General features: G+C 37.5%; 2 protein-coding genes across 2 annotated transcripts; both read left to right on the forward strand.

The window, feature by feature from the left end:
• Positions 1–315: 315 nt before the first annotated feature.
• Positions 316–3,380, forward strand: LOC139117673 (toll-like receptor 4). Its single transcript, XM_070680915.1, has 2 exons — positions 316–2,969; positions 3,005–3,380. Exons 1-2 carry the CDS (start codon positions 426–428, stop codon positions 3,287–3,289), a joined length of 2,829 nt encoding a protein of 942 aa, XP_070537016.1. The 5' UTR covers positions 316–425; the 3' UTR covers positions 3,290–3,380.
• A 5,931-nt stretch (positions 3,381–9,311) lies between these two features.
• On the forward strand, positions 9,312–9,881 carry LOC139117674 (toll-like receptor 2 type-2). Its single transcript, XM_070680917.1, has one exon. It carries the CDS (start codon positions 9,312–9,314, stop codon positions 9,879–9,881), a length of 570 nt encoding a protein of 189 aa, XP_070537018.1.
• The last annotated feature ends 3,059 nt before the right edge of the window (positions 9,882–12,940 follow it).

The following is a 12,940-nucleotide window of genomic DNA, read 5'->3' on the forward strand; positions in this document are numbered from 1 at the left end:
ATATCACAGAGCCAGCCTACTCGGAGTAGTAATTTAAATAGAAATTTATAATAGCTTGTTCTGAGTTGACAACCATGTATTTCTATATGTTTGACGTTATCTGCAGTACACTTGGCTATGCTGTCGAACGAACCTACAGATCCCTTATGAAACTAAATTTTTACACATATCACCGAGCCAGTTTACTCGAAAGAGAAAAGGGAGCGACTCTGCTTAAATTGACTGGACTCAGTGCCACGAGTATAAGACGTGAACACTGGCAGTTGCACTTCTGAAATCACGGATAAACGGCGCTTACATACACGCGCACATCGCTGCAGCACTGCTACTCGGCTGTATACCGAATAGTGACGGGAAACAACCATTATGGAAGACACACCAATTCTAATCAAAGGTACAAACTTTCGTGTCTGCATATTAGTAATATGCACTATCTGTATGCCTACTGCATCGAAGCAGGATGTAAAGTTTACCAGTCCACTCATGTCGACTGCACATATCGAGATTTGAGGGCTGTACCATCGAATTTGCCATCATCAACAACACATCTGGATCTCTCCGACAACCACATCAAGCGCCTGACCCAAAGATCCTTCAAGAATCTTCACTCACTAGAAGAGCTGACTATGTCCATTGATCAGGATCTCCATATTGATTCTGATACATTTGTGGGACTACATAGATTAAGGAGGCTGATATTCCCGCGCGATACCGGGAGCTGGGTAACATTTGGCAAGGGAACATTTAAACATCTCTCCAGTCTGCAAGAGCTTGAACTTCAAATCAGGACTTTCTCGCCAGATAATATGTTTTCCAATCTGATAAATTTATCCAGACTCACAATCAATATTACCCCTATGGATGTTAGGAATCCACATTCTGTAGATCTACCACTGTCACTGTTTCGAGGCCTAACAAATTTAGAAGAACTGAAACTTGTCGACCCGTTAGGCTCCTTTTTGGCAAGCCTTTCGAATGAATCGTTCAAAGATCTAGTAAAGCTTAAATCCATACATATTTCCTCAGATCATAGGGTCTTTAGCATTGTCGAAAAACTAGAAGCTCTGAAAAACATAGAAAAAATAGATATTAAATCTAGGGAAACTGTTGAAGTTAGCAAGCTTAACATTACCTTCCCACAGTTTCTGCGACTGAAAACAGTGAAGTTTCATGTGTTTCTCGATAATCAATCACCGATATTTGTTTTGTCGAAAAAGTGTTCACAGAACTTAGTTGCTCAAATGGAGTGGGATATTGCAGGGCACCAAGCAGGGTCACCTTATCGTTTGTGGCCTGGTAATGTTTCAGAGTTAGATTTACATACTAAGCATCGTACGAAGACGGATAGACAATCATTTGATTGCATTCTAAATGGTCTGCAAAACGTAACTATCAATTTTCTTTCAATTTATCATGTACTGGAAAAAAACAAAGAGCACAATCTCACGGATGCGACTTTTAAAAGCCTTGCTGGAAGTAACATAAAAATAATGTCAATGACAGAAACCCTGGGTATTATAGCTCCTGACACCTTTATGTGGCTTCCACAACTCAATACATTGTATATGAACGATTGTGACCTTAGTGATAATGCTTTCGTATCATTGAATGGACCTTCAACTTTGACAACATTGTTTTTGAGAGGCAACAAATTTCAAAATTTCAAAAAGCTCATGTCTGCACTTGCAAAATTGAATAACCTAAGAATCATCGATGTTAGCTACAACGTTTTTACCGGGAAAATCCCTGCATATGCTTTCCGGAAGCATCAATCACTTACTTCTATAAATCTAAGTGGTAACAAGTTTAAAGCTATTGACTCAAAGAGTTTTAGTTTTCTTTCAAATTTGCAATATTTAGATTTATCCCGTAATAACATAGACATGGTGCTAAACGGGGAGTTTCACGCTTTAAAAGTTTTAAACGAGCTCAAGCCTATGACAAATTCGTTGTTGTATCAAGGAGACACTGAAATAAGCGAGCGCCCGTTGAAATATCTGACCAGGCTCACCAGTCTAAAGTTGAGCTCTTTGGAATTAAATATTCTTGATTTAGCCGATACTCCGCAACTTGAACGTCTACACATATACGACACTAGTGAGATGTACGTAAATGATGTGTTATTCCCAGAAGACCTCCTACTTGAACATTTGACTGATTTAAAAGTAGAAAATGCCGAATTCGTCGACCTCGACAAAAAGCAAATAGTACTCAATACTGAAGTAATAAATTTAAAACCTCGGCATTTTCTTAAAGTTCTTAAACTTTCGCACAATAATTTCAATGAACTCAACTTCACAAGTCTGAACGCCTTTAGAAGCCTCATAGAATTGTCTGTGCCAAATAACAAACTGTCAATTATTCATGGCGTACCCGACAAGTTAAATAAATTAGAAACTTTGGATTTGTCAGGAAATTCTATCGCCGTTTTATCATCCGAAATGGTTACACTTCTGCCATCCTTAAAATTGTTAAAAATTCACAAGAATGCTTTCGACTGCTCTTGTAAAATGAAACCATTTAAAGATTGGTTGAGAAAAGATGAAAAAGTCTTTGTGCATTCGAGTTCCATTTCTAGTCATCGAAGCCTTTGTTCTTTACCACCTGCAAAATATAACGTTCCAATTGATTTGGTTGAATTGGGTTTGGAATGTAATTTAGTATTCTTGATTTCATTACCGTTAACATGTTTCGTCGTTCTAATGGTAATCATTGTCACACTTGTTTGGCGATTTCACTGGCACTTGCGTTTTATCTGTTTCTTAATCAAACTGAGACTGGGTGGATATCAGCTCCAAATCAATGAGGAACAACCAATCAATAAACGATATGACGCATTTGTTGTCTATAACCAACATGATAGCGATTGGGTCATCCACGAATTGGTACCAAATCTAGAGAATATTGATCCGCCTAACTTCAAACTCTGCATACACGAACGGGACTTTTTACCCGGTAATGATATTTTTGAGAATATTCTTGAACAGCAATCGAGAACTGCCAGAAAACCATGCTGATACTTTCTCCAGATTTTGCTGCGAGTGAATGGTGTTACTTTGAAATGAGGATGGCACAAAGTTGTCTATTTGAAGAGAAACGAGATATTATTGTAATGATATCGCTGAAAAGAATCCCTGATGATGGTATGCCTCGTATTTTAAGAAATATTCTCTTGACCAAGAGCTATCTGGAGTGGCCTGACAATGAAATGGGTAGGAGGCTGTTCTGGGAAAAGTTGAAAGTCGCGTTGAGATCAGAGAGTAGAGTAAATAGAGTCGCTAATTTTTAAGTGGATACAGCATTTCACAGTCAATTGCTGCATTCTGCTGGAATGCTATCGGTGATATGCAACAATCCGTTTTGTGAACAAGTGGGAATGAGAAGTGAAAATATAATTTCCGGTAATGGCAGATTTCAATTAGAAAAATATGTCAACCACTCAACGCTAATAATGGACTCTAATTTTCGGTGTCTGAACGTTCGTGATTACTCAGTACTAATTTCGTTATTCAAACTTTCCAAAGTTCTATGGACTTTTGAGTAGTGTGGAGAGCATGTATTTGAATACGTAGCCTCCTTGACTGTCTTTTTACAGCTTCACTAATCGAGTTTGCTCATGTTTCTACCGGTTCTTCATATAGGGTGTAAGATACACAAGAAGTTGTATACATCAAGAGTGATTTTGCCTATTTGAGTTAAGAATTCATATCTCAAAGGTTTAATTTAGCTTCAGTTCACAATTTCACTTAAACAGTGGTTTCGTATGATGTACTGTTTCATAGTGTTTCATAGATCGTTGGTACTTTGCTTGTTTACTTTTATGGCATTTCGTAAGTTAGCAGACGATACACTTTTACGTCCTTCTTTTAGACATGATACACCACAAGTTATATGACGTTTAACAATGGCAGGGGTCATTATGTAAGTGGATCAATTAGTCTTCTTCCCCTTTTACATCCACATTATTTTCAAAGCACATTTTAAGGGATTTCCGTTTGAGCTTGTCAATTAAAGTATAAATAAAGCATAACAATGTACAAATTGGTTCACAGCTGATGATATTCGCCATATATTTTACTAATGTAATGGAGAGAGAGAGAGAGAGAGAGAGAGAGAGAGAGAGAGAGAGAGAGAGAGAGAGAGAGAGAGAGAGAGAGAGAGAGATTGAAGTTGTGGGGGAAGTTGGTCGACATTAACAACCACATGTACAGACAGCTAGTGATGTTGAACATAGAAACTGGCTTGGATTAGAAAGTTATTTTTTGATCCAACATCAAAGTTGTGAAAACCATATGACATTTAAAATCTGTGACAGAATGTTAATATCAATTAGTTAGAGAACATTAAGAATTTTGAGCATTGTATAATTACAAAATCCTGTAAGACGTCGGTACAAATCGAGGTGCAGTTATCACTTGCAGTTTCTTCTTCAAAGATTATTGTCTTTCAAGGCTGGGTGAGCTGTCTGTCTCATGCCTGCATAAACAAATGCTCATTTACTTCCTAATCGTTCTGTTATTTTAGAATTTTGAACTTTAATTATGACTAGCAGTTTCGTTTTGTTGTAAAATGTTTCAACCCAGATTCGCATGTAGGTGTGGTGTGTCATAACTGTGCTGTTTCCGCTCGTTTATTTTGCCTGTACAGATAGAATAAAAACAGAGTTCGTGAAGTGTGAGTTTTGTTAGAGTTTGTTGGTAATATCAGACACCTCGCAAGTAGAAGTGACTGGTGAAAGTAATTTAATAGCCGTTCTTATCAATAGCTTGTGGTCTAACAAAGAAAATAGTTGTATCGATGAATGATACACAGAGTCATAGCAATACGTTTGTGGAAAGCTAACATGTCATGTTTATGAATTGTTGTGTTGCTGTTTCGAAAAACAGCATACAACACTAATAAGGAACTGAACAGAAATAAGAGAAGGTGAGGCTCCCTGTTTACAGCAGGATATGTGAAAAATGCCTTGCATTACATTCTTTGACCTAGCCTTTGTTAATTGCTGAATCAAGTCAACAATTCTTGACATTACCTGAGTGGCATCGTATGTGATTTACAGTACCTCAAAGCATAATCCAAACTAAGGGACTTACTGTAATTTGTGTTTACATACCATGCGTCCACACAGTGTACATCAATTCGGGAAGACCAAATAATCGAACCTTGATGATATGAAATGTTCATTCACAGTGTTCATATTATAATCAAGTTCACGAGTAAAGAATTATAAAGATTACACTTCGTCTCGTGTCTGACGCAGCACAAATGACACTCATGCTGATACGACACAGGAACAGGCGATATTGGGTAATAACCTCTAAGTAGCTATTTAGATATTTCCCTTTTCGAAATATTATTTTTTCTAAATATTATAGAGTTATTAGACTGTATATCTTTTTCTATGCAAGTGTACCCGTTCCAAAGTGATAGCTACTGTAGACGTACGTCCTATATAAGTACATGATTAATTAGTATCGTTCTTGAAATAAATCTGTATGAAATTTACGCTTTTAATAATGGAGTATCAGGAGGGTAAAGTGCTTGTACACTTGTTTAAGCTCACATTATCCACATACTCTATTCCTACATTGCTGTTATATGTAAGGGCGCAGGACATCAAATGTAACCATCCGAAAAAAGGACGTAAAGTAGGGGTAGTTTGCCGACCTCCATATCTTATGAAAACATGAACTATGCTGATCAAACAGGGCTTTAGGCCTATAACCGCAGATCGCATTAAGGATTAAGCTCAATAGACAATAAAGAGAAATGTACGCTTTGTTTACGTACCCTGTGATCTGCCTGAGTTCTTTCACATTTAGGCGTCAACTATGAGACCGTAGGACATGTGGTAAAAAAACTCTCACGTGCCGAGCGAAACGTCTACCACACAACGCAACCGTGATGCTTTTTGAAAATATACCGACATGAATGGTAACCGGAAAAGGTGTGCCATCATGGAAACGAAAGTATGTGCCTTGCTAATCTAGTCACAGTCCCTCCACAGAGGCGGGACCATTATCTGGCAAAATATATAAAAATTCTTTCCCTTTATGATCCATCCAAAAGGCTTGCACAGCTTCAGCGTCATCCTTATTGTAAGTTTTATCGTAGACCAAGCCTTGTTATCATGATTTGGTCACACCGCCTCTCCTGGAGTATTTACTGTGCTGCTGCACATAAAGAGGGACCAACCCTCAAATCGTCCGTTCATCCAATAAACGGCCGAAGGCCTTGATACGTTACATGTATAAAGCTGTCTTGAATTCAAGGTTTTCTATTGAAGAAATCTCCCGATTCTCAGACTTTGTCCAACAAGTGAATAGTTTGAAAATCTATATGTTTGGATTTCTTGACTTGAGACTTACGTACAAAGAGGTATGAATAAAGGCGGCCCATTTGACCAAAAACATGTTGCTCTATCTCTTTCTCAGAGAAGATATCTCCTATACATTTGGAAATGTGCAGAGAAGCGAGAGTGAAAACTGACCATAACATTTTCAAATCGGAATCAGTTTATGTCCTACTCGAGGAATGTGGTTCCCTTGTCAAATTTCTTTTAAGTTAGATGTAATACAGTTCCTGCATGTATATTTCGGTGCAAAACCCTGATACTTATTGGTTGTTTGAAGTTATCTGTACTACGCAATGATACACTGGGAAGCTAACCGCTACATCCGTTGCGAAACTGGTTTTTATTATCTAGGTAAAGAGTGTGATTATAACCCAGGGGTTGTCACGCTTTCTAATATGTCATCGAAACAAACGAAGTCGGTACACTCGAGAACCTACACAGCAGGGAGAGGTCAATCAGAACAGACTCAGCGTCCACACGTATCAGAAGTGAATGTTGTTACTGTAATCGCGATCGTGAAAGGCTTGTGTTAACGGTCACACCACTGCGACACTGTAACAAGGTCTTATGCTCAATTGTGACGGAAAACAACATGAAAGGTATATCCATTCTAACGACATCGACAGATTCCTACTTTAATCTATGCCTATTAGTTGTAGGCATAGTTTTCGCCCCTCCTGCATCGGAAGCAGGATGTAAAGTTTACCAGTCCACTCATGTCGACTGCACATTTCGAGGTTTGACGGCAGTTCCCACGAATTTGCCATCATCAACAACACACCTGAATCTCTCTTACAACGACATCACGAAGCTTACACCGAGCTGCTTTGAAAATCTTCATTCACTGGAAGAGCTGACCATGCAGATATCTGAAGATTTAAATGTTGATTCGCACACATTCAACCGACAACGCAAGCTCCGGTCTTTGATATTCCCATGCAGCGGCTGCGTAACATTCGGCAAGGGAACATTTAGACCTCTCTCCAGTCTGCAAACACTTGATGTTGGAATCAAGACTTTCTTGAACGCGACAGATGACATGTTTTCCAGTCTAATCAATTTATCCAAGCTGACGATACGAAGACCATCTTTCGATGTAAAATATCCATATTCTGTCCTTCTACCATCGTCACTGTTTCGAGGCCTGAAAAATTTAGAACAACTCACTGTCATCGGCTCGTCGGGTTCGTCGTTGGAAAACTTTTCGAGTGAATCTTTCAAGGATCTAGTAAGACTTAAAATCATTGATTTCGATATAGATCGATTGAAATGTGACGATATCAAAAACCTAAGGCCTTTGAAAAACCTAGAAATTATGCAATTCAACAGCATTACTGCGGGAGAACATTGTAATCTCACTTTCTCACATTTTCCACGGCTAAGAGAAGTTAAATTCGATACTATGTATATCGATAGTCCATTACCGATATTTAATTGGTCCAAATCTTTTCTACATAATTTACGATTATATGTTGAAGTGCAGTGGAATAACAATGGGCGACAAGACAAGACACTTACTCGTTTGTGGCGGACTAATGTTTCACATTTAAGTATTGGAATAGCTGGACTAAACAGAATTGATTTACCTTCATTTAAGTACATGTTAAATGGTCTCCAAAACGTAAATATATATTCTCTTGATGTGTCTTACTTACTGAATTTCAAAGAAAAAGACAATCACACAGAGACAATTTTTGAAAGCCTTGCTGGAAGTAATGTTCATGAGCTCGATATATCTGGAACAGCTCTGAGTGTAAATATTGCTCCAAATACCTTTCAGTGGTTGACACAACTCGAAACACTACGTATGAATTCGTGTCACCTGGATGATGATTTTTTCGTATCATTTAATGTCCCTCTGACTTTGACAACATTGATTTTAAGTAAAAACAAATTCCAAAATTTAACAAAGCTCATGTCCGGACTATCAGATCTGAACAATCTCAGATACATTAATATACGGGCAAACATGTTTACTGGGAGAATCCCTCAATATGCTTTTCGGAACCATCGATCACTAACTTCTATCGATCTCACCGAGAACAATTTTCAATCTATTGACCTGAAGAGTTTTAGTTTCCTTTCAAATTTGAAACATTTAGATTTATCCTATAACAACATAGAAATGGTGCCTAATGGAGCATTTCACGCTCTACAATCTTTGAACACGCTCCGGCTTAATAATAACCCACTCGCATACATAGAAGAAACTGGAAAAAGCAATTACCCGTTTAAAAATCTAGGCAACCTCACCGTGCTAGCTCTGAGCACTTTAGTATATAACAATGATTTAATAGACACACCACGTCTTGAAAATCTACACATAGAAGATAATGGGCAGGCTTGCTATACAACGGTATTTCACAACACCTTCCCACTTAAACATCTGACAGTTTTAACCATAAAACACGCCGACTTCATTAATCTTTACAGCACAGAAACAACCATCAATACAAAAGTAATAAATGTACAACCCCGAAGATTTCTCAGAATTCTTCGACTTCCCTTCAACAATTTCTACAAACTCGACTTTTCAAGTCTGAACGAGTTTCGAAACCTTGAAGAATTGTCTATCGAACACAATAAATTATCTGTCATTCACGGTGTACCCGACAAGTTAAATAAATTAGAAATATTAAAATTGTCAGATAATTTGATCACGGTAATATCTCCAGAAATGCTCACTCTTCTTCCGTCGTTGAGATTGTTGGAAGTCAACCATAATCCTTTTGACTGTTCGTGTAAACTGAAACCGTTTAAAGATTGGTTGAGTCACGATAGAAAAGTTATTGTTTATTCCCCTGGTATAGCTAATTCGGGAAAAACTTGTTCTTCGCCGCCAGAAAAATGCAGTACTCCTGTAGATCTGGTTGAACTGGGCTTTGAATGTGATTTAGTATTCATAATTTCATTTGCGGTGACATGTTCCGTAGGTGTTGTGATAGTCACCGTCATAATGGTGATGAGATTTCACTGGCACATGCGCTTTGCTTACTTCCACATTAAACTAAGACTAGGTGGATATCAGCTCCAAATCAATGATGAGGAACAACCAATCAATAAACGATATGACGCATTTGTTGTTTACAACCAACATGACAGCGATTGGGTCATACATGAATTGGTCCCTCTTCTGGAGAAAATTGATCCGCCTAATTTCAAACTCTGCATACATGAACGGGATTTCATACCCGGTAATGATATTTTTGATAACATTCTTGATAGTATCGAGCAGAGCAAGAAAACCATGCTGATACTGTCTCCAGATTTTGCTGCGAGTGAATGGTGTTACTTTGAAATGAGGATGGCACAGAGTTGTCTTTTTGAACAGAAACGAGATGTCATTGTAATGATATCACTGAAAAATATCCAAGATGACGATATGCCTCGTATTTTACGAAACATTCTGTTAACCAAAAGCTATCTAGAGTGGCCTGAAAATGACATTGGTAGAAGACTCTTCTGGGAAAAGTTGAAAGTTGAACTGAGGTCAGACAGTAGAGTAAACAGAGTGGCTAACCTGTGATTACACGTAAGAAGGCGTATCGACGTATCTCAGTAGATTGACGCATTCTGAAATACTTTTTAATTTTTACTACTATTTTTGTTTCTAAATCAGGGGAAATGCTATGTGAAATTATCCATGGAATGTAGCCTCATTATCTGCATAACTTAGCATTAATATCTGTTTTACAGGAGCTACAACTTTCGACATTACACGGAAATAAGGTATTCAGTATTGAAACGTTATAATATCCTCTGTATTACTTATGTATCACAGACGTTCCAACGTTCTATGAAATTTTTAGAAGTGAGATTAGCATTTATTTTAACAAACAAGTATCCTGAACAATCTTCTTCAAATATTTGTTCTTGCTGATATTCTGAAGAATTGTCACAACTTCACTCATTCTACTTTGTTTCTATACACGTTCTTAGGTTAGCAGAAGGCCTATTTCGATTAATTGTCTATTGTACAAGGTTCATAAGAAGTTGTAGGCATTGACAGTGATTTTGCCTACACTTGTTTAATTTCGTATTTGTGATTTAAACAGGTTCTTGGTATAAAAGTAGTCTTGCACAGAGTTTTGACTGAATGATTTACCATATCATTGACACAAATCATGGAATAATTGTTAACTCTATTTTCAAATTGTTTTGCCATTTCTCAAGTCAGCAGACGATACACATTTTCACGTCAGTCAGTGAACACAATACATTGGAAGTTGTACATTAAGGATAGCAGGAGATTCTTATTTGACTTAGTCATTTGGTCTTATTTATCTTTTTACATCTGTAATTATGTTTCTATCATATTTCAAAGGATTTCCATTTGAGCTTGTCAAGTAATGAGCAAATTATGTTTTTATCATATTTCAAAGGATTTCCATTTGAGCTTGTCAAGTAATGAGTAAATAATGAGTGATTAAAAGTTTATATAAAATTTCAGCTGTCGAAAGTCTTTACGAGAGAGAGAGCGAGAGAGAGACACACACACAGAGACACAGAGACACAAACAGACGGAGACAAGGCGACAGAGGCAGACATGAATGTCAGGGGGGAGTTGTTCGATGTTAGAAGAGACAATAGGGAATAACATACTTTTCACATTTCTTGCAAAATAAAAGTTTTCCTTAAAAATTCCGCTTTTTGAATTTAAGAACTTACTTTTGTAATAATAACATTACGTTGTGGGCAAGTCGTCAATCATCGGTCGCATGAGTGAGAAACGCGATGCTCACACTCGTGTGTACGGGGCAAACGCCAGACACACGCTGGAACTGCAAGTTGTGCCTGCAATTTGAGAAATGGTATATGCCTAGAAATTTACCTCACACAAAAAAACCGTTATTTTTTGTTAACAAAAAGTCGACTAAATGTCAACAGCACACTGTGTAACGTCGGTCCAGCCGGCCGAGGTCGACCATACTTGTAATGCAACCGGTACCCACGGTCGTGCAACCAGCTTCAAATTCGTAGTTTCCGAAAGTTATTCACGTAATTTTTTTTGAATATACGGGTGTTACACCCTAGGTTTTGTATTGTTCGGATCGTTATTGTTGTAGTCAATGAAAACATTGATATCACGACACCACTTATAGGGTTCAGCGTGCGGGCTGGATGCAGCTTGTAGTTGATCCCCATTATTGTAGTCGAAGCTGAACGTGATACGGAACAATTGTGTCGAAAAGTTCAGGCAGCGGTCGAGTATAGATACATGAATAGGACACCAAAACTAAAATATAAGGACTTAAAATTATGACACTACGTATCCTGCGCCCTTTATAGGTTAGCAGAGAGTTGCAATATTACAAATTACCCATAAAAAGTGAATTGCAAAAACAATAATAAAGTAGATGAGCTTAAAGTTGGTGATTAAACCAACATTACCACCATGTGTTTAATATAAAATGTGCATTCACAAAGTTCATTTGACAATCTAGTTTATGAGTTTCTGGTACCAAATGATAACACTTTGCCCAGGGCTTTGCTTTGTGTTGGATATAGTTCAGTATACAGTCAAAGATATTATACAATATATAAATCACTGACCGGAAACTGATCAAATGAAAGCATGTTTCTTACGCAGTTTTCATCAAAGCGAAAGGGAGAAGTGAAAATTAGTCACTTATGTATACGATGATATAGTTGCACAGGTCATGTGCACAGGTTTGATAAATCCTACTTTGTTTGCCGTAAAGAAATACATACATTTCACCCAACGGTGTCTTGATCGTTTTCTAAAATGTACCGCGATCGAAAGCTATTTTGATATTTCACTTTTCAAAATATAAATCTCTCTTTCAATATTGTAGAGTTGTGAGATTGTTTTTATTCTGTGCGAGAGTACGCGTTTCAAGTTGATAGTTACTCTAAACGTACGTCCCATTCAGGTACAGGTTGAATCAATGTCGTTCTTGAAATAAATCTGCATGGAAATTACGCTTTATATTGTAGAGTACCAGGAGAGTAAAATGCTTGTATACTTCTTTTAAGCATACATTATCTATGTGTACTTTATTCTTACATTGCTTTAATATATAAGGGCGCAGTACACCAAACGCCATCCCAGCGAAAACTGATATAAAGTGTGGGTAGTTTGCTTACATCACTATCTTATAAAACCAAGAATTACGCTAGCGCGAACAGGCTTTTATAGCCACATATTGCATTAGAAATTAATAAAAAAGACAATAAAGTGAAATATACGCATTGTTTAACATACTTCATCATCTATGCGTGTGAGTTCTTTCACATTAGGCATCAACTGTGAGATCGTAGCAGATGTGTCAAAAACCTCACGTGCCGAGGAAAAATTCTCCCTCACATCGCAACCCTGCTACTTTTTAAAAATGTATACGCACATGAATAGTAACCAGAGAAGGTTTGCCATTATGGAAGCGAAAGTAAGTATGACTTACTAATCTGGAAACAAAATGTAAAATTTGTTTCCCCTTTTAGACCATACCTAAAAGGCTTTCATAACATCAATGTCAACCTTGCTATAGGTTTCTCGTAGAGGTAGCCTTATATCTTGGTCAGTCCGTCTCTCCTGGAGTATTTACTGTACTGCACGTGAGGAGG

Source organism: Ptychodera flava, chromosome 18 (assembly GCF_041260155.1).
Source record: "Ptychodera flava strain L36383 chromosome 18, AS_Pfla_20210202, whole genome shotgun sequence".
In the NCBI taxonomy this organism is placed as follows: domain Eukaryota; kingdom Metazoa; phylum Hemichordata; class Enteropneusta; family Ptychoderidae; genus Ptychodera; species Ptychodera flava.

Coding starts and splice junctions, on each gene's coding strand:
- LOC139117673 (XM_070680915.1), top strand. CDS start 426: ATGCACTATCTGTATGCCTACTGCATCGAAGCAGGATGTAAAGTTTAC. Junction 2,970..3,004: donor TACCCGGTAATGATATTTTT/GAGAATATTCTT, acceptor GAGAACTGCCAG/AAAACCATGCTGATACTTTC.
- LOC139117674 (XM_070680917.1), top strand. CDS start 9,312: ATGGTGATGAGATTTCACTGGCACATGCGCTTTGCTTACTTCCACATT.